General features: G+C 39.2%; 1 protein-coding gene and 1 pseudogene across 2 annotated transcripts in view; one reads left to right on the top strand and one right to left on the bottom strand.

Annotated features, from left to right (window-relative positions):
* Positions 1–3626: 3626 nt before the first annotated feature.
* On the bottom strand, positions 3627–14117 carry LOC101052727 (RNA-binding protein 4 pseudogene; annotated as a pseudogene).
* Positions 13991–26667, top strand: part of EPC1 (enhancer of polycomb homolog 1) — a 112007-nt gene continuing 99330 nt past the window's right edge. The window contains exon 1 of one of the 2 annotated variants that reach the window (XM_010349052.3): positions 13991–14287. In XM_010349052.3, coding sequence (XP_010347354.1) covers positions 14285–14287 — 3 coding nt within the window. In that variant the 5' untranslated portion in view covers positions 13991–14284. The remainder of the gene's footprint in view (positions 14288–26667) is intronic. The other variant, XM_003938377.3, reaches the window with a different exon arrangement.

Raw genomic sequence — 26667 nt, 5'->3', positions numbered from 1 at the left:
TTTAGTTCTTTTCTCATTAGCTCTCTGATTAAAATAGAATTGCTCACTGCTAACTCAATTACAAACACAAACACAAGACTAAAATTGCAGGGTAACTCTTGGCTACAGAGGCTATCTAGATGATCCAGGGTCTGCTTATACTGTTCTTTAAATTACATTGAAAGTGTAAAATTCTCACAGAGCAAGCCAGGTTCAGTAGTTCATGCCTGTAATCCAAGCACTTTGGGAGGCCGAAGCGGGACGATTGCTTGAATCCAGGAGTTTAAAATCAGCCTGGGCAACATAGTAAAACCTCATCTCTACAAAAAAAAATAAAATAAAATTGTGTTGGTGTCCTGGTGCATACCTGTAGTCGCAGCTACTCAGAAGGCTGAGATGGGAGGACTGCTTGAGCACAGAAGTTTGAGACAATAGCGAGCTGTAATTGCACTGCCTTGCTCCAGACTGAGCAATACAGCAAAATGTGGTCAAAAAATTTTAGAAAACCACTCACAGAGAGCTCATAAACTTCAGTGTCTCTAGTTTGAGAAATCCCACCACAAAGTACTCTCAAAAAGGCAGGCAACCTGACTGCATTTCTATAATTTGATGGGCAACCCTATTCCAGTCTCTGCCAAAGAGAAACCACGGAGCATCCCCTCCTTCTAGTAAGAGCAAAAGGTCTATAAGCACCATCTGTATTCTCCTGAGGTTCCATCCCTTCCTACCATGTACCTGGCTCTTCCAGGCATCTTGAAGTAGGGAGTCCAGCTGGTCTGCGTCCTAGTTTGATAGTGACTACTGGGGATAGGAAGGCTGGGGAGAGATTTGGCTACAATAAATCTATTCTGATGGTACCAGGTGCCACATGCTGGCTCGGGAAGCCTTAGAGGGTAGAAGGCTTTTTTGTAGGGGTTCTTTTGCCAACAGCAAATTCCCAGCATCATATTCAGCTAAGAGTCCCAAACCTAAAGGGTTGCTGCTCTGAACAAACAGCTCAGCCGCTACACAAATTTCCCGGGGTGAAAGCTGGCCCAGAAACATTGCTTCAGGATTGGTTCAAACAAGAAAAGAATTCGGCCTGTCTCTTGTAAATATTCCCTCAAATTATGGTTTGCAAATTGAGGTTTGATGCATTGGTTTTCCAAATATGTACAACAGACACAGCAAAACTGAGTTGACAATGCACACAGTTTAAGATATCTGCCAGTGAAAGTTACATTTAAGACTTCTATGATGACACTGAATATATTGCAATAGAGAGGCCAAGACATAGTCCAGCATGTCAGCTTCTGGCTTAAAATTCCCTCAAAATAAAGCACCCTTAACACAGATCTTTATCAGCAGCACTGAGTGAAGCCTGGACCCTAAAATAGAGTGAGGCTAACTCACTCTCAGGATGTCTGAAACCTGATCATGGCCTCATGGACATTTTACACTAACTCCTGGATAAGTAGTCTCTTTAAGGAACTCCCAGTGAAGATAAATAGTATCCAATCGGCATTTCCTTTTGCTAGTGAGAAGCAATGAGGCCAATGACAGCAAGTCAAAGGTGATCATGCACATGGTAAAGGTAGCAAATGAATGGCTGCCGCCGAGGCAATAGGTGTGTTTTTTTAAAAGTGTATCTAAAGTGATCTTATTTCCTGATTTTCTCGGTATTTAAAGCAATCATATATATGTCAAGTGAGCGTGTTTTCCAATTTTCCAACCTGTTATCTCAGTGCAATTATTATTTTTTTTTTTCCTTTAGACAGAGTCTTGCTCTTGTCAATCAGGCTGGAGTGCAGTGGTGCAATCTCGGCTCACTGCAACCTCTGCCTCCCAGGTTCAAGAGATTCTCCTGCCTCAGCCTCCAGAGTAGCTGAGACTACAGGCACACACCACCACGCCTGGCTAATTTTTGTATTATTAGTAGAGATGGGTTTCACCATGTTGGCCAGGTTGGTCTCGAACTCCTGACCTTAAGTGATCCGCCCACCTTGGACTCCCAGAGTGCTGAGATTACAGGCATGAGCCACCACGCCCAGCCACTACAATTATTAATCATACCATTTGCACTCTTGAAAATGTCCTAGATTTTACTGTAGGTTGTATGATCACACTACCTATGGCACCATCCAATATTATTTTATGCTCCACTTCTCCTCTTTTAATACCTCCTCTCCCTCATTCCCTGGGATTCCCACATCTTCATTTTTGCCCATTGGCTACCTTTCCCTGTTTTCCAAATGTTTCATGCTCCAACACTACCTCCAGTTCAATATTTACCTCCCATGACACTATTCATTCAACTCAGATAATCTTGGTATATTCGTTCATTTTTCACACTCCTGATAAAGATATACCCAAGACTGAGTAATTTGTAAAGAAAAAGAAGTTTCACGAACTCATAGCTCCCATGGCTGAGGAGGTCTCACAACCATGGTGGAAGGTGAAAGCAAACAAGAGACAGCTTGTGCGGGAAAACTCCCCCTTGTAAAACCATCAGATCTCATGAGACTCATTCACTATCACAGAATAACACAGGGAAAGACCCGCCCACATGATTCAATTACCTCCCACCGGGTTCCTCCCATGAGTGGGAATTGTGGGAGCTACAATTCAAGAAGAGATTTGGTTGGAGACACAGTCAAACCATATCACTTGGTAAATGATCCAAAGCAAAAAAGCAATCTTAACATCTTATTTTAAGTAGCCTATATTTCTGCTATGATTTTATAAAACATTTATAACTATGGAGGGGAGACAGTTTTCTAATGCTTCTTGCAAAATCTCTGCCCTTTATCAAAGTAAGGTGCAATCGTGTTAATTATGTAATCACTCCTGTCTGAGTTATTTTTGTGAGTGCTATTATATATACTTGTTCAGTTATATAATAGGGATTGCTGACTTGGCATCCTTTATTCTGAAAGTTTGCCAACACAAAAAGAAGTACAGGAAAGGCACTGTAAAGCAATCCGAAGAAACAGGACTACAAGTGGTTGGGATACTCTTTGCTACACATTTTCCAAATGGCCAGTAATGAGTCTATATTACTTTTACATTACTTTTACCATCTGAGAAAAAAATGAACACAGCAGAAGAGAATCATACACAATAAATTAATAAAGGTCACTTAGATTATAATTATTTTTATCCATATAAAAAGTTGAAAGCTTGATTTAACATTAGATAATAGTTGACTGGTTATAAATCTATGTATTTATATCACAGATATATTAAATATTGCTTTTTTTCAAGTTGCAAATCCATTTATTTCACTAGAAAGAAAAAAGTGATCCAGCTCTATAGGTCTAGCTTTTGGACCTAAAAGAGACTCAGGGGCAGTGAGACTGTCACCAAGGTCATTCCCAAATCCCACAGCTGCAGGAGGCAGGAGGCAGGGAAGAGACAGCACAGCCCCCACCACAATGAGTCCTGCTGGGAGAACAGAACATGAATGGGAAGCTACAGAAGTATTCAAGGACAGAAGAACAGGAAAATGGGCGGGAGGGGAAAGGAAAGGAAAAGAAGAAACGGTCTGAACTTAGCAAGGTAAGTTAAGGCCCACGGTTCCCGAGGGACTGAACGCACAGAGCCAAGAACGTCCTGGAGATGGGGTACCACGAAGGGTGTATTCTCGTGCACAACTGCAGCTGGGAATTTCAGCCCACATACATCCCACCTTGAAACTCCGTGTTATCAAGGCCCCTGCGTCCTCTGCGCACGCTATGTGCACGAAAGCATAATCTTTCACGATGTCACATTTGGTGACCGGACCATACTCCTGAAACTTGGCTCGAAGCTCCGTATTGGCTCAGGAGGGGCTGATGTTGCCCACATGCACCTTGGCTGAGGTTTTGCTCTTATTCTTGCTGGCTTCTGCGTTGATGTTCATCCCATGACGCCTGCAATGGTGCAGGCTGCACGTGGCATCTTCCGCTGCAGTTTTGTCTTCTATGTGCACGAAGCCGTAATTCTTAATGATGTCACACTCCAGCACTTTCCCACTGCTCTCAAATGGAGCACTTCTCCTGCTCTGAGGCCTCCTGGGGCAGGCTTCCGATGAACACCTTCACCCTCCTGACAAGAGTGCGCACAGAAATCAGGAGGGCCTCCTCCCGGTGCAGATGCGTCTGACAAAATGTGAAAACGATGGCCAAATACTGCTTGTTTTAATGATTAAAGAGTTGAAGTGGCTGGGCATGGTGGCTCTAGCCTGTAATCTCAGCACTTTGGGAGGCCGAGGCAGGCGGATCATTTGAGGTCAGGCGTTCAAGACCAGCTTGGCCAACATGGTGAAACCCTGTCTCTACTAAAAATACAAAAACTAGCCAGGCCTGGTAGCTCATGCCAGGAATCCCAGCTATTCAGGAAGCTGGGGCAGGAGAATCACTTGAACCCAGGAGGCAGAGGTTGCAGTGAGCTGTGTTCGCACCACTGCACTACAGCCTGGGCAACACAGGGAGACTCGGTCTCAGAAAATAAATAAATAAAAAGAGTTGACCTAAATCATCACACTGGCAATCCAGCCTTGCAAAAACTGCTTGTCTTTTACCAGTTACCCTTACTGACAATGTAAAGCCACCATGCTCCCAGTGTGAAGCCCGGTATTAATCCAGCCAGACAGAAAACGGGTGCTGCTTCTCTGCAACACCTACTCTAAGCACCTGAATTTCTATTGCAATTGTCAGTTGAAGGCTATTCAGTTTCAAAAGATAGCTAAAAACAATGCTCAACGTGTTATTTTAATGCAATACAGTACAAAGACAATAGGATTTGTTAATAATAATTGGCTAAATATTAAGAATACAATAAACCACCTGTGTGGATTCTGTTATTAATGTCAACCCCCCTCACCACTCCCTGTACTAAGGAATTATAAGAACCTTTAGCTAGACATAGCTAGGAAAATTATTTATGATTTGATCCTATTAAACTCCTCTTCCTTTGTCATCCTGAATTATTTGCTGACTCTCTTTTTGCTCCAATAATGAGTCATATTCCATAACAGTAAATGGCCTTTCTTATATGGAAGCTTTAAGGATCTCTTACAGAAAATTCTGTCTCCCTTTCTGTAATTGCTCAAGGTTTATACTTTAAGTGAAAGGCTTTACCAACTGTGTTTCTATTGCTATAGCTATTCCAGTTTTTCTTTTACCTCACAACTCTGTGCAATGTTGAAATTTTAAACAGTATGGTTTCTGCCAATGTATGAGTTTTCTCACCTCTACCCTGCACTGGAGCGTGGGGTTGGGGTAGGAACAGCCAGGAAAACTTTATAGTTTTGTTCTTTAAAGAGCAAAATGCGTAACTTTCACTGAATACTAGATGAAAAATTCCCCCGGTGCTTTTACTGTAACACCTCTGTATCATGTTACAAGAAAACCTCAACCTAGAGTTTTGCCGTTTAACTACTTCATGTCCACTAGGTCTACTATAGTTCAGTTACCACAGAGCCTAGAATTCTGAAAAGCCATCTACAGATCGGAAACTTGAGCAACGACTGAGGTCACTCAAGATGTAGGGCTCATAAATGAAGTAAGATGGCTACTGCTGATGAAGGCATAGATATAGCCAGAAAATAAGAACATGGAGCCAGGCGTGCTAGTCCTATTACTTGGAAGGCTGAGGTGGGAGGATTACTTGAGACCAGGAGTTTGAGGCCAGCTTGCACAACATAGCAAGATTCTGTCTCAAAAAAAAAACACAAATTGTGTGTGTGTGTGTGTGTGTGTGTGTGTGTATGAATAGAGAGAGTGAACACTGATGGAATATGCAATTTTATACCACTGATTGTCTACAACATGATTACAGGAAAACATATATAAATAGAAGAGCAACATTTTTTTGTGGGAGAAATGGGCGGCTGTTTCAGTATTCCACATAATAGGGGCACTCAGAATGAAAAGATATTGAGGGCCAGGTGTGCTGTCGCACAACTGTAATCCCAGCAGTTTGGGAGGTCGAGGTGAACAGATTACTTGAGGTCAGGAGTTTGAGACCAGCCTGGCCAACATGGTAAAACCCCGTCTCTACTAAAAATGCAAAATTAGCTGAGTGTGGTGGCACACGTAATCCCAGCTACTCAGAAGGCCGAGGCAGGAAAATTGCTTGAACCCAGGAGGCAAAAGTTGCAGGGAGCAAAGATTGTGCCTTTGCACTCCAGCCTGGGCAACAGAGGGAGACACCAACTCAAAAAAAAAAAAAAAAAAAAAATATATATATATATATATATATATATATATATAGAAAACTGTTTTAAAAGAATGGTATCTATCCAGCTTTTTAAACAACATCTATATTCAAATTATCAGACACCACCACTGTCTGTAATATATTCAAATAGGTTTTATCAGCTAGGCACGGTGGCTCACACAAGTAATCTTAGTGTTCTAGGAGGCCAATGCAGGAGGATCACTTGAGCCCAAGTGTTCAAGACCAGCCTGGGCAACAAAGCAAGACCTTGTCTCTACAAAAACTTTAAAAATTAGCCAAGCATAGTGGTGTTTGCCTGTGTTCCAACTACCTAGGAGGCTGAGGCAGGAGGATCCCTTAAGCCCAATAGTTCCAGGTGGCAGTGAGCTATAGTTGCACCACTGCACTCCAGCCTGCATAACAGAGTAAGGCCCTGTCTCCAAATTAATTAATTAATTTTAAAAATAGCTTTGGCCAGGCATGGTGACTCATTCCTATAATCCCACACTTTGAGAGGCTGAGGTTGGCAGATCAGTTTAAGCCAGGAGTTCGAGACCAGCCACAGCAATATGGTGAAACCCCATCTCTACCAAAAATACAAAAAGTAGTGGGGTGTGGTGGCATGTGCCTGTGGTTCCAGCTACCCAGGGAGGCTAAAACAGGAGGATCACTTGAGCCCAGGAGGCAGAGGTTGCAGTGAGCCAAGATCGTGCCACTGTACCCCAGTCTGGGTGATAGAAGGAGAACCTGTCTCAAAACTAACTAAATAAATAAAATAACAATTTAAAAATAGCTTTCTTTAATTAAGGGATAACATACATTTAATAAAATATATTTGGTGTACTAATCTTGATGTACAGTTCAACCTTTTTACATACATAATATATGTACATACGTGATACATATACACATATTTCATGTATATGTAACTGCAACCCAGATAAAGACATAGAAGATTTCTTGCAACCAAAAAGGGTCCCTCATTTCCACTTTCAGTCTAATACTACACTGCAGCTTAAAAGTAGCTGATTTTTACAGATAAAATACTTTGAAGATTACTAACACTAATTTTACTAGAAAGTACATTTAGTTGTGAATAAGCCCCACAAAACAGAGATTTACATGGAATACTATGCAGCCATAAAAAAGACAAAATCATGTCCTCCTTTGCAGTAACATGGATGGAGCTGGAGGCCTTATCCTAAGTGAACAAACTCAGAAAATCAAATACTGCATATTCTTACTTACAAGTGGAGCTAAATAATGGATATGCATGGACATAAAGATGGCATAATAGACACTGGGAACTCCAGAAAGACAGGAGGCTGGGATGCGGTGAGGTTGAAAAATTACCTACTGGGTACAATGTTCGTGCATAACTCATCGATAAACATGCTTACAAGCTTTATTGGGTGATGGGTACACTAGAAGCCCAATCTCCATTATTATGCAACATGCCCATGTAACAAACATGAACATAAGCCCCCCAAATCTAAAATAAATAGGCTGGGTGCAGTGACTCACACCTGTAATCCTAGCATTTTGGGAGGCCAAGGAAGGCAGATCACTTGAGGCCAGGAGTTTGAGACCAGACAGGCCAACATGGTGAAACCCTGTCTCTACTAAAAATACAAAAATTACAGCCGGGCTTGGTGGCACACACCTGTAATCTCTGTTACTCAGGAGGGTGAAGCACAAGAATCGCTTAAAACTAGAAGGTGGAGGTTGCAGGGAGCCAAGATCATGCACTACTGCACTCCAGCCTGGGCAACAGAACGTGTCCCTGTCTCAAAAATAAAGTAGGATAAAATAAAAATAACAAAGGTTTAAACAAAGTAGCTGTTTTCTTTCTCTCTCATGTAAAAAGCAGGTGTAGAGGCAGGTCCTCAGTGACTGCTATGAAGGCGCCACAGAACCCAGCTTTCTTCTTTCTGTTCAGCTACCCTGAGCACTAAAGAGCTCCCTTTGGTTAACACAGTGGAGCACTGGACTCCACCCAGGTGTGGTGACGACTCCCATGCCTGAAGAAGGGCAAAGGTAAGAAGCACAAGGTAGCAGCCACTGAGTCAACACCCTATAAATGCTTTATTGGAAGCCCAACCATTGGTTTCTGCTTACATCTAACTGGTTAAAACAGTGTCATGCAAAACAGTTTTGGGTGGCAAACCCAAAATAAAATGGGATTTTATTAATAAGAAACGCAGGAGGGATGTTGGCTAGTTAATGAACAGCCTCTGCCACCCAAGTGGCCACAAACTGCTGATGTGAATGACATTTCCTGAAAATGCCGTGTGGCATGATTTTAGATGGCAATGGATCAAAACAGTCTAAAATCATGCTACAACAGGTAGTGAGTTCTGAAATAAACACTCTTAACATCTTGGCTAAAGACATTCAAACATTTGGAAATAAAAAGTCTGGTGAAGTACTGCTTTAAACTATGACGGCAAAAAAAAAAAAAAAAAAAAAATTTTAACTTTTCACTATTCCTAAGAGGAAAAATATAGGGAAAATCACAAAGAGTCAAATTAATAGCAGGCTGGGCTTAATCCCAACACTTTGGGAGGCCAAGGCGGGTAGATCACGAGGTCAGGAGTTTGAGACCAGCCTGGCCAACATGGTGAAACCCTGTCTCTACTAAAAACACAAAAATTAGCCAGGCATGGTGGTGCACACCTGTAATCCCAGCAACTCCGGAGGCTGTGGCAGGAGAATCACTTGAACCTGGGAGGCGAAGTTTGCAGTGAGCCAAGATCACACCATTGCACTCCAGCCTGGGCAATAGAGTGAGACTCCATCTCAAAAAAAAAAAAAAATTAATAGCATTTGCACAAGACTGCACAAAAGTTAATAATATTGTATGCTTTTGTTTATTAGGGCCCACAAATAGAAATCTAACTATTTCTAAATTGTAACTGTTCTAATCATTAGGATTATGAGTTTTGATTTAAACTAAGAATAACATTTTAACTATCTGAATGCAACAAACATCTACAGCTCCACAATTTTATATCTACAGTTACGAATTCCCAAAACTTTTGAAAACTGAAACCTTTTTTGCAAATAGCAGCATCCTCTCTGGTGGCAAAAGCTGACCTGATGCTAGGCATGGTGCTCATGCCTATAATCCTAGCACTTTCTGAGGCAGAGGTGGGCGAATCACTTGAGCCCAACAGTTCAAAACCAGCCTGGGCAACATGTGGAAACCTCATCTCTATAAAAAATACAAAAATTAGCCAGGCATGGTGGCACGCCTGTAGTCCACGCTATTTGGGAGGCTGAGGTGAGAGGATCACCTGAGCTCAGGAGTTTGAGGCTGCAGTGAGCAGTGATTGTGCCACTGCACTCCAGCTTGGGTGACAGAGTTGATTGTAATATTTGGTGCAAAAATATTAGTGTCTTTTATTATAGCATGCTGCATGTTATTTTTTAACTCAGAAAATTAATCTGAACTCCAAAACAGATCTATCTGTTTACTATCTGTATAATCTTTACCTTACAGTTTTGTGAGGTAAAGATTTTACAAACTATGCTACCTAATTAGCTCACCATTTGATTTGTTTGGAAATTCCTGTTACTATCAAAGCTCATTCAAGGGATTACACATCATTGATTTGACCTAACTGCTTTTGTGATTTTTTAAGTCTTGGATTTAAGAAACTGAACAGGTTATTTCTGCCCATGTGCCTGTACGATTTTGGTTTCCTAACAGCCAGTTACTAAATTGAAAAATAATAACATTTTAAATTCCAATTATATCACATTCTAACATTAATAATGTTTTGCCTCATTTTTTTTTCTTTTTTCTTTTCTTTTTTTTTTTTTTTTAAGACAGAGTCTCATTCTGTTGCCCAGGCTGGAGTGCAGTGGCATGATCTTGGCTCACAGCAACCTCTGCCTCCTGGGTTCAAGCAGTTCTCCTACCTCAGCCTCCCAAGTAGCTGGGATTACAGGCGCCCACCACCACATCTAACTAATTTTTGTATTTTTAGTAGATACGAAGTTTCACCATGTTGATCAAGCTGGTCTTGAAATCTTGACCTCATTTGATCCGCCCACCTCAGCCTCCCAAAGTGCTGAGATTACAGGCATGAGCCACTGCCCCCAGCAGCATTTGTTAAAAAAAAAAAAAAAAAAGGTGAGCTCTGTTCAACTGATATAAAATGTAGTATTTTTTGAATCAAAAATATCAAAATCACCACCATTAGAGAAAACTGAGGCAAACAGTTGCCTGAATTCCTCCTTTTCATTTTGTTTATACTTTGTATGATCTTAGATATTTGTATCTTATTCATATTTATTTATGAACTGAGTCATAAACAATGGCTGTAACTATGTAGATGAAATACAGATTTTAAAAAATATAATACCAAAACCTTGTGATGCAGGTATATAAAGTCAAGATTAGCATTGAGGGTTTTTTTTCCTCTACCTTCTCTGGACCTTATCATTATCAAAACCTCTAAAATCTCGAAGTTCAACGTTCTCTATCTTAAATATGGAATTCCTTTCTGTGTCCTACAAACCTCTGCAGGATCTCTCTGCAGTCTCCATTTCTGACTTCATCTGATGCCATTTGCTCTTTCTTTTGATGTGCTGCAACCACACTGGCCTCATTTCCCTTCCTCGAATGTGCCAAGCTCCATTCTGCCTCAGGGCCTTAGCACATGCTGTAGCCTCTTTCTAGACTGCTACTTCTCTGATATTTTTCAAATGTGTCTCCTTGTCATCCTTCAAGCCTATCTTAAATGCCACTCCTTTAGAGATGACTTTCTTACCATCTTGTTTATTTGTTTCCATCCCTGTTATTCTCTAACACTGTTTGTTTGTTTGTTTGTTTGTTTGTTGAGATGAAGTCTCACTCTGTCACACAGGCTGGAGTGCAGTGGCGTGATCTCGGCTCACTGTAACCTCTGCTTTCCAGATTCAAATTATTCTCCTGCCTCAGCTTCCCAAGTAGCTGGGATTATAGGCACCCACCACCACAGCCAGTTAATTTTTTTTTTTTTTTTTTTTGTATTTTTAGTAGAGACAGAGTTTCACCATGTTGGCCAGGCTGGTCTCAGACTCCTGACCTCAAGTGATCCACCTGCCTTGGCCTCCCAAAGTGCTGGAATTACAGGCGTGAACCACCATGCCCAGCCCTGTTTGGTTTTTTAGTAGCACTTACAATAATGTGCAATAATATACACTTGACCTTTGAACAACACAGGTTTGAGCTGTACAGGTTCACTTATACACAGATTTTGTTTCAATAACAGTTACACAGAGTGTTCCTGCCTCTTCTGCTGCCCCTGCCACTCCTAAGACAGGAAGAGCAAACCCTCCTGTTTCTCCTCCTCAGATGCTCAGTGTGAGGACAATGAGAAATAAAGACCTTTATGATGATCCACTTCCGCTCAATGAATAGTAAATATATTTTCTCTTCCTTATACTATATAAATTTTCTTTTCTCTAGTATACTTTATTGTACAAATAAATATAGAGTACTTACAACATACAAAATGTGTGTTAATTGATTATGTTATTGGTAAGGTTAATAGTAGGTTATTAGTAGTTCAGTTTTGGGGAAGTTAAAAGTTACACAGAATTTTTGACAGCGTGCAGGATTGGCACCCCCAACCCCCACGTACTTCAAGGATAACTGTATTTGTTCACCTGCTATTTATCTGTCTCTCCACTAGATTATGAACTCCATGAAGGAGGAAATAAACTATCTACTTGTTCACTAATACATACGTAGCACCAAGCATCATGCCTGGCACATTCATGCCTGGCACTTGATAACTAAGTTCTCAAGAACTGTTTGAATAAATACCACAAGAATTATTTATCTTATGTATTTCTGTGATAATCTCTCCCCCCAAAAATTCATTCTACTTATTATCTTTACCAAAACAAAAACCGAAAATCCCTCAAATTGTGTATATCATGAGTATGGTCTCAAAAACTCCAAAGAAAATTATCCCATAGAAAAGTATGTCATCAGAATTATGTGTATCTTACAAAGGGCACAGAACATTCTAATCTATAGATTTAAAAGTATATGAAGGTGTATATACACATACAGATGTGCATATCTAGATATTCTCTTCACCATGCTGTTCATTAAATATGCCTGATCCCAAGTCTACTCAGATAGTCTGCTTCACCTGACAGTAGAAAGGCAGGAGATGCAGCTAGAGAGGGACCTAGCTCAAATGCTGTCAAAACTGGCCCAGGCCCATGGCGGTAAGTGATCTATGTAGTGAAAGTTCAAGGAGGTCTCACGAAAAACATAGTGAGTTCTACCTCCTGGCTTATCATGGGCAGGTTCTGTTTATTCCAGCTGTCCTATAATTAGCCCTTTTTACTCTCAAAGTATCCTGTGTTAGATGATAAATTAAATTAATAGTCGCCCTAGCTATATTTCTATATAAATATCTGTATTTCTAAGAATGTTACCTATTAAATGCCAGGCAAGGATACCAGACCAACGTGTGTGTGTGTATGTGTGTGTGGGGTGGGGGGTGGGAGGTGTCTGTAGCAGGGGAAGAGGTTGTGAAGAATGTATATAATTCCCCACCCCTTTCTTCATCCAATTCCTTTATACCCTGTTCTCTCCTTGCTTTGTTAGAAAATTTAGTGGGCAAAGAATTTTTACTGAATTTAACACACGGATGCAGTATTTGACACACTAGGATCTTTGTCGACTTTTCTGACTCTACATTTGCAAGCACAGTGTTGCATTCATTTAATGTTCATTTTTTAAAGTCTTAGACTTTATTTCAAAGCCCAATTGCAACCACCAAATACCTGACTCAGCTCACAACTAGAGACCGAGCATCAAATTTCCCAGCCCACTTAATTTGAAAGCCTGCCAAGATAGGTGAAAGACCTTATAAATATGTAAAGCAGGAAGTTCAAATTACAGTCAAGTAAATCTCTAGTGATTGATGTTCTTTTCAAAACAGTTTTTAAAAACTAATAATAAGCAGTACATTTCTAAGACCCTCTCACCAAAGGTTTCCCCCGAACTTAGACTCAATGGTGTACTTTCAGTACTGTATTTATTTTGGATTTTTACCACTTCCTGGAGGCCAGGAGGAGGCACAGTGGGAGGATCCTAAAAAACTCAGTACCACAGCCATTTTGTTTGTAAGGCAGAGTGGTAGAATTCTGTCAGCCAGTAAAGGTTTTTGAAACACAGTTTTTAAGCGGGGGCGGGGAGGGGGGTGGGAATATGCCCATTGTTTTCATTTAACTGCTAAATTCATTATTTTGTTTTACTTTTTGCACACTTGGTGGTTATCGTGAATAAGAAATTATAAATTTTTCCCCAGGGAATTAAAGATCTCGGAGCTAGAGGAGTCATGAATTTTGTTCCAGGATGACTGGCTTCTCTAGATACCTTCATGAGATCAAATCGAAAAAAATATTTTAATGGACATCGTTTTTACACCACCAGGTTTGCAGGCAGAGGATCTTATCGACGTTTTTGGAAACGATCCACAATGTGCTCAAGAAAAAACAGGAAAATGCTGCTTTAAAAAAAATATAATAACGAAAAACAAACAAACAAACAAAACACCCACATCCGAGAAGCCAGAGTGTTCCTTCCGATGTGAAAAGGCGCATTCTCCCGAGCTCACAGGCCGCCGTGGGTGCTATTGTCTTGCAGTGCCACTTAATAGCGAGCTTAGACTTTTGTCATCTGGGTGGCTGTGCTTTTAAAAGCCCAGTGTAAAATGGCACACACACACTGCATTTTTTTCCGAGCTGCAGGAGGCGGGGCGGCGGGGGACAGTGCAGGCTGTAGGGACACTGCCCTCCCAGCCAATCGGCGCTCGCCTGCTTGCCATCGCAAAGTTGTTAACCCCAGAGTCTTCTGGCTGTGCTGCCTCCTCTGCTTTTAATCTTCTGTGGATATTTCTCCCGTTTCCCCAAAGGCCCACCGATCCTGGGGGAAGCCACCCCATTCGGCCGCCGATCATGGAAGAAAGTATGACTTTTTATTTACCAAACATTTTAAAGATGTTGGAAGATCCATATGCTGCCTGGAGGCTGTTGTTTCTAGGGACACAAGTCTCCAGCCTATATTGTTACCATTTTCTTTCAAGAACTGCCGTCTTCCTTGCCTGCACTAATGGTAAGTTTGTCATTTTCACCATTTATGTCATTAAGTCTTTGAAGGAGCCACCAGCTAAAAAGGATTTTCATTGTGTTTTCTTCTAACAAAACCAATCTTTGTATTTTTCTTCAGCTTTGATCTCTGCACGTTCTACCTAATCTTGCCTGGTTAATTTTTACCAAAAGAAAAAAAATAGTGTTTTTTTTTTTCATTGTTAAAGCTAAATGTTTATAATATAAATTATGCTTTAATTACTGTGAACTACAGAGGAACTCAGATATTTCAAGATGGACTTGTTTTGTGCCAGTAATGTTGGCAATGCCAAATATGTGCATATCCTCTTTATAAAAATTATGTCTTACCTAATTTGTCCAGGACTCAATTATCAGCAGGCTAACTATGGATATAGTTTTTTTTAAATGGACCTATTGCGGTTCTCTTGATGGATTACTTGGTTACAAACTACAGAAAAGCTGCCCTTGGTATAATGAAGGTGGAGGTTGACATAACCGGGTTTATATTAAGTTATGGCTGTTACTAAATAGTGGATCTTTTATTTGCTGATCAGATCTCAACTTGTAGTCTATGATATTATTTCTTTGAAGCTCTTCCTTAGATAATCTTTGCAGATCTATCTTGTTTTTTTCCAATAAGATACATTTGGGAGACATTTTGTAATTTTTGGCATTTTTCTAATTTTTTTTCTTTTTGCACACGGTGGGAGATCTTTTTTGTTTTGCATTGATCTGTGTTGGTGGCGCTGTAGTGCTCCTCAACAATTTATGTCAGTTTCACTAAAAGAAAAAAGGAAGAAAAAAAAAAAAAGAGGTGGGGCAAGATTTGATCTATTCTCCTCTCCCTTTATTTTCTTAAAGAAAGTTCAATTTAGTCAGTGGAAATATTCAGTTGTGTTGTTTAAATGTTTTCTGTGAACTGTGAACTACGAAGAGAGCAGACATGTCGTCACAACCAGTCCAGGGAACATCAGGGACAGGCATGCAGTTTGCAGTTGTTTTATCTGATCTGATTTATTATCTCTCTATCAGAGTTATTCAATAATAAGCTGTCAATTTATCCTCTTAGTAACACTTTGTGTTTTCCTTATATGATAAAATTATATGTGTTCGTGTATTTTCAATTTAACCAAACATTTGAGTTTTAGTTCCTTCAACATTGTAAAAGTTGAATTTCATTTTGAACCAAGGGATTTCTTAAATAACTATTTTAAGTTTCTCCTGAGGTTTTGCTAATAGTCATATAAGAATTCCTACATTATTGTTTGTTTCATTTTGAAATGATACTTCAACTGAATTTTACAGATAGCCTTGTTTTAAATAGAACAAATATTTTGGAATAAGATAATTTTTAAATAATATGTGCACAATTGCTTTTAGCTTTAAAATTTTGATGTTCACATATCTAAATGCAGCATTATAGCTTTTCCATCTTTGTTCTTATTGAGAGTTATCTGATCAGAGAATATGGGATTTAGGCCCAAACCCTCCCAAGAACAAAAATGTGTTACAATCTGACATAGGTTTTACTGGTCTCTATAAACATTTTAGTTGTTTATGAAGATAGTTAAGTGTGCCCTTAGTTCAAAAGGAAAGTGGGATGAATCAGTAATTGTACCCTAAAACATATTAATTTTTTGCCACATAAAACAAAAACAACTGAAATAGTATGCTAGGTCACTTTTCTGTAAGATTGAAGAGATTATTTCTTGAAAGAGTGAACATTTCAAGAATTATTATTTAGTAGGTTTATCCACTTTGAAATACATAAATGCTCATTTCACTTTTTAATCATTTAACAGGTTGAAGTAAGAGGATGTGTGAAAATGGCTAAAAATAGTATTTCTGATTTTTGTGTCTCTGTATCTATATATCCCTTTCCTTGAACTTCAAAAATAATTATGTATTATGCCTACATTTTGTTTATACTATGCTATAAAAATGTGAAAATGTTCTCTGCAACATTTTAGCTCTTCGTAAAATGTAAATGCCCCATCAAGATTGGTTTTTGACATTATAGATTATTTCTAGAATGAAATACTGCAGGTGTAAATATATTATCTAACCCTCTGGTTATGCTGGAGAGTTTAGTTCTCTGAAGTTGATCTACCAAATAAAATATACTTTCCAACACATGTATTGCTAAAATAGTCTGCTGTTCAGAATGACAATAATTTTTATTTTATTTAATCTCTGAAAACTAAACATGTATATATAATGCAGCCCCCTTTTAAAAACAAACTGATGCTATGAAGTCCATATGTAGCTATGCAATGCTCTTTGTTCTCCTACATCATCGACTATTACATCATTGATTATGAAGTAACTATTACAGTTAAATCTTCACTTTTATAAATCCTTCACATATATTTATATGACGGATATTATTTTATATGTGACTCTTACATTACTATGTATTTAAAGAGGTTGAAATCTATGAGGCAAAAACAATTCACTATTTTATATTATTCTCCATTTTAAAATCCACCTTGAGCTTCATTTTAGCTCTTGATTCCTTGGACATTAATTTTTTTTAATTGATAACATTTTTATAGAAATTCAGCTTATGAGCTTGGTGTGATTGTGATTAGAATTATACAATTTTTTTATTAAAAATCTTTATTAATTTAGTAGATAGAGAACTAACTCAGTCTTTCATGGTAACAGTTGCTAAACCATGGACAATAAAAAATTATTTTTTAAAAATCCCAAAATGTCATTTGAGTCAACACTTGCACACTTATTTCTTTCTTGCACACCATTTTATCAGATAATAGCAAGTAGCAAGATTGACTATATTGTCATATCATTTTTCTCATCCTGCCCATCCCTCTGACAGAGGGAGGGGCTAATGAGTAGTGAAATAACCAAAAAAACAGGTCGCAGAAAGCAGAAAGAAATGATGCCAAAGACATGGAGGATTCTGTAAATCAAATTCTAAACAATAAACCTCAGAAAAATGAACTAGAAATTATGGAGCTCAATCAATAACAAATAAAATTATATTAAGACAATGTAATGAACCAATACAATTTCCTAATGTATTAACTTGAATTCATTAATATTGCTAAAGACTGAGGAAGTTTCAGGTTAGCCAAACTCATTAGGTAATAGGTAATGGTAGGGTAAGGTAACAAAGGGAAGAAAGATTTAGAGATGTTAAGGTGCTCAAACATAAAATGCTAAAAATATTAGCCAGGACTAATCTAATCTACCTTGGAATAAACTTTTTTAAAAGAAGGAAATATAAATTAAAATTCTATCCTGTGAAACCAAGTACAATATAGACCTGAAATTGTCTTTTTCCAATTCTACCCACTTCTCGTGCCTATTTACCTCTGTTTTTTCCTAGATATGTTACTACTTTCCATAAGACTGTACAGATACACTACCAACCTCAGCAGCATCTTGCAAAGGAAAGAAAGAGGGAAATGATTCACAAAATGTGTGTTTGTGATTTTCATCTTTCCAAAATGGTTCTCAAACAGAGAATCTAAAAAGAAAGTAAAGCAGATGTCTAATTTTATAAATATCTTTATGGAAGAGATAAAAGCAGATTTTATACTTGATTTGTTCAACATTCCTTTTTATTTTTATTCAAGAGTTTGTTTATTCTAGATCCTCCCCCATTGATTATGTGTCATTCCTATAAGATGCTAGGATGTAATCTTGAGAAAAAGAGGCAAGGATTACTACTCTAATGGAGTCTATACTTCAATGTGGTTCAGAGTTCTAAAGATACTTTAAGGTCGTAGATATGTGAGGTTCCCAAACGAATGCCAAATAATATTTTTGGAAAAAATATTTTTTAAATTTAGATCTGCTTAAATAGGATATGACAAGTATTATTCCATTTAAGGGCCATTATTCAAGCATCAAATACTCACATATTGGGGTTGGGAGAGGATGTAGCCCTTAAGCTTTAGATATAACCCAAATAGATGCTACCGATGGTTGCCTAATACAGATTTCTGTTGCAAAATGAGAAAAAAAACTTTGACTTATTTGCTAGAGAAAAGAGATGAAGAGAGGATCCCTTTGGTAGTAAGAGTTTTGGGCATGTCCCTATGAGATACATTTGATGAAAACATGTTTTAAAACATGGTGGAGCTTCATTTTACACATTTTGCTCACAGTGTCATAAAATAAACATCAAGGTAAATATAAACTGAAGATGAAGCAAAGAAATACAATTAATATTGAAAAATTATATTAGAACTAAAAATTTTATTTTAAAACCTGTAATAATTTCTAATGGTATATATTACCGAAATTTTCAAAATAAAAACAAATATTTTAATTTATTAAGATAATATAATTAGACATTTAGCTAATGGTTAATTAGTTAAACATATCAGGTATGGAGCAGGAAAGTAAAACTGATGTTATTTCTATGCAGATAAATTGGAGGAAAAGGAACTATTTAAAAATTCTCTATATGTGGTTTAAGATGCTCTCAGGAATAAAGTCACCAGATAATTTTGTCATAGAGCCAATTAATCTATAGTAGCTAGATGGTTATATTATTTAGTTTGCTTTTATACTAACACAGAACCCTACTGATAGTGACATAAAAAAATAATGATATTTATTTTTTCAACTAAATGAGTAATCCAGCGGCAGGTGAGTGTTAGGTTTGGTTCAATAGCTCAACAATGTGATAAAGTCATTTGGTAGGTTCCAACCTTTTATGTTGCCATAACATCAGCAATGTCTTTCCTCATAGTCATAAAGTAGCTGCTGCAGACCCAGGCATCATATCCTAATATTAAAATATCCAATGTCAGGAGAGTTACTCTTACCCATCTTGTTGTAAGGGAAGAAATCCTTTCTCAGAAGCCTCGTAGCAGAGTGTTTCTTAGAGCTCATCGGGCAGGTTTGTAGGACGTGCTCATACCTAAACCAGTCACTGACAAGGGAATTGAAATCACCAGGATTGGTTTAACTAGGGAATGCGGAGAAGGGTGAACACCTGCTGAATATTTAGAGCTCAATAAGCTTAGCTCGTGCTTTGCGTAAACTTTAACTGCTTTGTATAAACCTTCTTGAGTGATTAAAACATTAATATCTGTTTTCACAGTGGCCAGATATGTCACTAGTGAGCTAATTTTAAAAGTAACAAAAACGGGCCGGGCACGGTGGCTTAAGCCTGTAATCCCAGCACTTTGGGAGGCCGAGGCGGGTGGATCACGAGGTCAAGAGATCGAGACCAACCTGGTCAACATGGTGAAACCCCGTCTCTACTAAAAATACAAAAAAATTAGCTGGGCATGGTGGCACGTGCCTGTAATCCCAGCTACTCAGGAGGCTGAGGCAGGAGAATTGCCTGAACCCAGGAGGCGGAGGTTGCGGTGAGCCGAGATCGCGCCATTGCAAACTCCAGCCTGGGTAACAAGAGCGAAACTCCGTCTCAAAAAAAAAAAAAAAAAAAAAAAAAAAGTAACAAAAACGACATTTGATTAGAGCTTACTATGTTCCAGCCTCCAGCCTAAATGCTACCTCTATTTCCTTAAATCCTCACACAAAATTAGGAGATAGGGCAATTATTATACCCATTTTGCAGCCAAGAAAACTGAGGCAAGGAGAGGTTTATGCCCTTGAGGATTGGCCCACATTACATAGCAAATGAAAAAGCTAGAGTTTGAGCTTGGGAAGTCTGAAATCAGAGCCTGTGTACTTACCTCCTCTTCTTTACTATCACATTAGATATTTGTAAAATTGGTGTTCTATAAATTGACTTATATTTTATTTTATTTTTATTTATTTATTTTTGAGAATGAGTTTCACTCTCGTCGCCCAGGCTGAAGTGCAGTGGCGCAATCTCAGCTCACTGCAACCTCCGGCTCCCAGATTCAAGAGATTCTCCTGCCTGCCCCAGCGTCCTGAGTAGCTGGAATTACAGGCACCTGCCACCAAGCCAAGCTAACTTTTTTTTTTTTTTTTTTTTTTTTTTTGGATAGAGATGGTTTTACCATGTTAGCCAGGCTGGTCTCAAACTTCAGACCTCAGGTGATCCACCCGTCTCAGCCTCCCAAAGTGCTGGGATTACAGGCATGAGCCACCACACCTGGCCTGCCTTATATTGTAAACGTGCTGTATGATACTGCTGTTGAATCTTCCGCTTAATTTATTACTTCATAAATCTAATGATGTCTTCCTAGAATGCGTAATCGGCCTTCTGATTTATCAGTCATATACAGATGAAATTTTGAGTGTTGAATTTGCTTCAGGTACATTTGTACTTGTACTTTACCTCCTCTCTTGAGGAACATCTCATAAAGTTCTTTCAGACGAATTTTTACAGGGAAAAGATCAAAGCCTAGAGATTCAGTGAGACCTTGTTGAAGCAGGTAAATTCATGATTCATTACATTAGGTCCAAATGGAATATTAGCATCTATTTAACAACACATAAGGCCAATTGTATGTACTGAAATCTTTTGGTCTTTATAAATTTGGCATATATGGAAGCTTTCACCCCTGGGACATTTTGGGGGAATGTGGCTCTCAAACTTTGCTCTGCCTTACAATCACGTGGAGGGCTTATTGAAACACAGATTGCCAGGCCCCACCATAAGAGTTCCAGGTTCAGCTGGTCTGTGGTGGGCTATGAGAATTTTTCATTTCTAAGTTCCCAGATGATGAGACGCTGTTGGTCCAGGCCACATTTGAGAACACTGCTCTAAAGTATCGAGTTCCGTCTGCCATGATACATATTTTGGCTTTGAAATATGGATTGCAAACTTTGAAAAGTTGTCATTTAATATTTGTCAAAAGAAGTTAATATATACGTATTTCAATATTAAATAGGGTGGTTTCAATATTAAATAGGCTGATTTAAAAGGTGAGAGTTGAGCAAAGACTTGAAGAAGGATTCTTCCCTTTTTTTTTTTTTTTTGAGATGGAGTCTTCCTTTGTCACCCAGGCTGGAGTGCAGTGGCATGATCTTGGCTCACTGCAACCTCTGCCTCCTGGGTTCAAACGATTCTCCTGCCTCAGTCTCCCTGAGTAGCTGGGACTACAGGCACGTGCCACCATGCTCAGATAATTTTTTTTTTTTTTTTTAGTAGAGACCAGGCTTCACCATGTTGGCCAGGTGGTCTCAAACTCTTGACTTCAGGTAATCTGCTCACCTCAGCCTCCCAAAGTGCGGGATTACAGGCAAAAGCCACCACACCCAGCCATGAAGGATTCTTCTTATGCTTTAGCATTAATATCATGTTTGAAGTTTATTTGCCAATAATTCATAAATATGTGCATTTTTAACTTTTTAAAACAGCACTCATATTTTACAAGTGATTTTTTAAAAGTAGATAAAAGTAGAGTTTAGTTTTGCTCAATATCAAGGTCCATCTGTGAAAGACCTGAATCTGTGTCATTTTGCTGTTTTTCTCAAGATTTTATTCCTCCAACTAGTAATGCCCCATATTCACTAATAGGACAAAGTATCCATGAGACTGAGAAAGGGAGGCTACCATGCCAATTACCTATATTTAGCTCTGAAGCTCAGGCCACCGCTCCAATCCACTGGAAACTCTCCATCCTCCAAGATAGAGGTCACGAACCCCAGCTAAAAAACACTGCAACATGCCAAAGAATGAAGAGGACCATGTCCAAGAGTTTAATTGCTTTGTGGTTCCATTATTCAGCTATGAGACTTCAGAAATTTTTAGTTCTGAAGATGTACACTAATTTTTCAAGAAACAAATTGCCAACATAAATGGTGGCGGGGGGACTCAGCAAATTCCATGTCCTTTCTATCCTCAGAAGACGTTATAAGTTGCAAGTTATCCTTCCATACCACTGGAGGTCTCGTCAAGAAACTGGTATGAAGTATCTTGAAGAGGCATAAGTAGCAAGTTTAGGCTGGTATGGTCTAGTATTAAAAAGAGTCATTCAGCACCTATTTAATAATAGACCCAGAACATTTGAAATTGCCTAAAATTCCAGAAGTGTCCAATACACTAGTCACTAGTAACATGTGGCTATGTGTTACATAACTGATTCATAAATTTGAATCAATTTAAATTTTAAAATTCATTTTTCCAGTCACACTATCCACATTTCAAGTGGTCCATAGCTTCACCCAGCTAGCGGCTACCATATTGGACAACACAGATGTATGACACATTTCCGTGATCGCTCAAAGCTCTATTGCACAGCCCTGGTCTAGAATGATCCTGGGTCCTTCAGCTCATGTGAGGCTCACATTCTTGCACCAGTGGTTCTCAACTCTGCCCGCATGTGGAATCACCCAGAAACTTAAAAACAAAATGTCTATGTTGTACTCTAAAAAGTTCTGGTTTAGTTGGACTGCATGGGATCTGTAAATAAGTATTTCCCAAAAGTTGTCCATGGCATCCCAGCAGTCAGGGTTGAGAATTGCTAAGTTATAGAGACAGGCTAATGGCTACCGAAGCAAGCCACGAAACCAAAACCTTGGGAGAGGTTAGCAGGCTAGCCAGGCCACTTCCCATCTCCATCTTTCAAAACCTACAATCCATCGCCTAGGAGGCAAGGGAGGCCCAAACCGAAATCAAGATCAGCAACAGTGAAACCAGTTCTGTGGAGTGAAGCAATAAATTGACTGCCTAATGAACACAAACTTTTGCTGGGAAAAAAAACAGCCCTATAACTCTTGCTCAGCTATGAGTTATTTGATGCCCTTGATAGTGGGTCTTGTATATTGAAAGGCTATTCAAAAGTTAGTTTCAATTTTTAAAATATACATAAAAAGTTTTTAGCTTACATATTCAAAGTAGTAGCTCTCCATTATGTTTCAAAATTTACTTTACAAATCTTATAATATTCATAAATCTTGCAAATGTTAGAAATCATGATCCTTCAAATAATATCTGGTCTTACCTGTAGCATAATTTAATTAAGCACCTCCCAACTTTTTACACTGAATTTATAAACTTAGTACATATAATTGCCTTCTTCAGTACTTTGTAACATTTTCAAGAAGTTAAAATCTTACAGATCTAATAATTTAACTTCTAAACATGGTGACTCTTAAATTCACTCTAATGTTTCAATAGTACACATAAACTTAGTAAGCATTCCGCTTAAAACTCTAATAGGCTGACCTCTTACTCCATTGGCTCAAGTGTTCTTAAATAGCACATTTACTTACACTAAAAAAGAAAAAAATTACAGTACTTTCAACAGTACATTCTAAATCTTTCTGGAGTTAAAATGTGCTTACCCATTAAAAGAACTGTTATGACCTACCCAAACAACTGGGTGTTGCCTTCCCAAGTGAATTTTTTGGTCTACCTTCTTAGCTTGCTGAAATTTTTTGACGAGCAGTGGTTTTGGTTGGAACACAACTAGATCCTGTCTGAGACATTGATGGGTGTGCTTATTTATATGTATGTATTTTTTAAAAGAAGGAGGCGGGGTATTCTGGTCTGGGCACGGTGGCTCACGCCTGCAATCCCAGCATTTTGGGCGGCTGAGGTGGGTGGATCACGAGGTCAAGAGATCGGGACCATTCTGGCCAACACAGTGAAACTGCATCTCTACTAATAATACAATTAGCCAGGTTTGGTGGCACACACCTGTAGTCCCAGCTACTCAGGAGGCTGAGGCAGGAAAATCTCCTAAACCTGGGAGTCAGAAGCTGCAGTGAGCCGAGATTGTGCCATGCACTGCAGCCTGACAACAGAGTGAGGCTCCATCTCAATAAAAAGTATTCTGAAGCCCTGCTTGTCTTAGATATTGGGTCCTATCATTGCCTATTTTCAAGTTAGGTTAGAATCTATGGCTACATTAATTGAAAAATATTTGGGTTTTGCACTTCTAACTATTTAGAATATGTAGTTTTCTTTTATATCTAAATCTAAATACCTTTGAACTTGGCAACACGTCAAATTCCTTCACATTGTCTCATAAGACAATCAACTCTTCCAGATATTTCTGATCCTTGACTGACTGAATTTCTCTTATGGCTTTTTTTGGCTATATGGTGACAATTTCCAATGTTATTCTATTGACAAGGTTTGATTTTGTTTTGGTTTTGGTTTTGGTTTTTTGCACGTTTTGTTTTGTTTTGTTTTTGAGACAGAGTCTTGCTCTGTTGCCCAGGCTGGAGTGCAGTGGCATGATCTCAACTCACGACAACCTCCACCTCCCCACAACCTCTGCCTCCTGGGTTCAAGCGACTGTCCTGTCTCAGGCTCCTGAGTAGCTGGGATTACAGGTGCATGCCACCATGCCCAACTAATTTTTGTATTTTTAGTAGAGACGGGGTTTCACCATGTTGGTCAGACTGGTCTCGAACTCCTGACCTGGTGATCCACCAGCTTCAGCCTCCCAAGGTACTGGGATTACAGGCATGAGCCACCACACCTGGCTGACAAGGTTTTTTTTTTTAGCTTCCAGAATAGCTGACCAGAAGCCTCTCCACCTACATTTCTGTTGCAGACATTAGGATAACACTTGAAATACACATCTTTGATCTGTTTGGCGTTCCTAACTTTGCCCTTTACTACCAGTTGTCCAGGTCCTCAGTCTCTTCTTCTTTCAAACAAGGTAATATTACTTAACCTCACATGGCTGTTGTGAGAATACAATGAGTTAGTGCATCTAAAGTGCCTGGAATAATGCCAGACTTGCCATAAGTTATCAAGATGTGCTCTAAGTTGAGTATTTCACAGACAAAACTGATTTCAGAGATCAAAATAGGCCTTACACAGTGTGATAGGAATTTAAAAGATCACCCCATTCAGGTGTATGGATTTTGCAGTATTAAAGGGGCTCTCTGGAATAGATCATTATCTTCTTGAAGTACTCTGTTAAGTCAATGAGTCAGAGTATAAGGTTTATTATCTGCTTTTCTTTCATTAAATAAATTTTTATTGAATTTCTACTACCAAAAACAAAAAACAAACAACAACAACAACAAACACTGCCCTGAGCCATAAAGGATTCAAGAGAGAGCAGGAAAAGCGAAGGATTTGGGGCCCAGTGCGATGGCTCATGCCTGTAATCCCAGCACTTTGGGAGGCCAAGGAGGGAGGATGATGAGGTCAGGAGATGGAGACCATCCTGGCCAACATGGTGAAGCCCTGTCTCTCCTAAAAATACAAAAATTAGCTGGGTGTGGTGGCCTGCGTCTGGAGTCCCAGCTGCTCAGGCTAAGGCAGGAGAATTGCTTGAACCTGGGAGGTGGAGGATGCAGTGAGCAGAGATCGCCACACTGCAATCGAGCCTGGTGACAGAGCCAGACTCTGTCTGAAAACAGAGAGAGAGAGAGAGAGAGAGAGAGAAGCATTTGGGAACTTGGGAATTAGGGTAAATAAACTTCATGGAGAAGGTAGGTTTTGACTGGAACCTTAAAGAATGGGTAGGGGGGGTGGGGAGGTGGGGAGAGAGAGCATGGGGAGAAATGACAGATATAGGTGAGGGGAAGGAAGGCAGCAAATCACGCTGCCATGTGTGTACCTATGCAACAATCTTGCATGTTCTTCACATGTACCCCAAAACCTAAAATGCAATAAAAAAATTTAATTTAAAAAAAAAAAAAAAAAAAAAGGATGGGTAGACTTTCAGCATGTAAAGATTGAGAGAAGAGCTTCCAGGTAGAGAAAGCAGTGTGGGCGCAGGCAAAGATGGAAGAACACACGTGGCTTTTGGAAACGCGGCTAGAAGTCGATGGGGATCGCTATGGGCTATGATGCTCAGACGTTAGACCCTGTGAGAGACAGGTCCATGACTGCAGCTTGGACTGACACAGGGAGAATTTGGAATCCCAAGCTGGGGAACCTACACATCAGACAATTCCCACGGAACACCAGTTCAAATGCTTGCATCAGTTGCCAGAACATGATGAAGGGATAAATAAAGAGGGAACTACTACTTTCTTTGATTAGTCTGGCAACCCATTGGCATTGTGGGGGAAAACTCCAACAGTCTGGTTCTCTTGCCAGGTCAGTTGTGTTGGGAAGAGTAAAGTAGAAAAGGTTGGAAGTTTGGGACAATTTTCAGTAAGTGCGGACACTGGGCAGCAGGGGGCAGCATAAGGGCACCAAAAAGTTGAAAGATGCAGAAGACATTCGCTTATGTAACATTTCCTGACAATTGTGAGTTTACTTTATAAGGCTACTTATATTAGTAACTTAGCATTCTTCTCGCAAAAATGAACAGAAATTGACAGAGAAAAGAAGAAAAATGACAGTTGCACCATGTTAGGCTGGCTAACAGCAGAATGGCACTCTGAGAGGATAAAACAAGCAGTTGTCTGCTTATTAATTTCCTTTCGAATAAAAACGAACTCAGAATTCAATGCAAATGTGTACATTTCAATTGAAAAACACACCTTTATATGACTTTAGGATTTTTCATTTTTTAAAATACATTTGCTCAGCTATCCTGTATTCAC

This window comes from Saimiri boliviensis, chromosome 8, assembly GCF_048565385.1.
Source record: "Saimiri boliviensis isolate mSaiBol1 chromosome 8, mSaiBol1.pri, whole genome shotgun sequence".
Taxonomy (NCBI): Eukaryota; Metazoa; Chordata; class Mammalia; order Primates; family Cebidae; genus Saimiri; species Saimiri boliviensis.
Note: the sequence above shows the minus strand (reverse complement) of the source record. Positions and strands in the feature narration are given on the sequence as shown.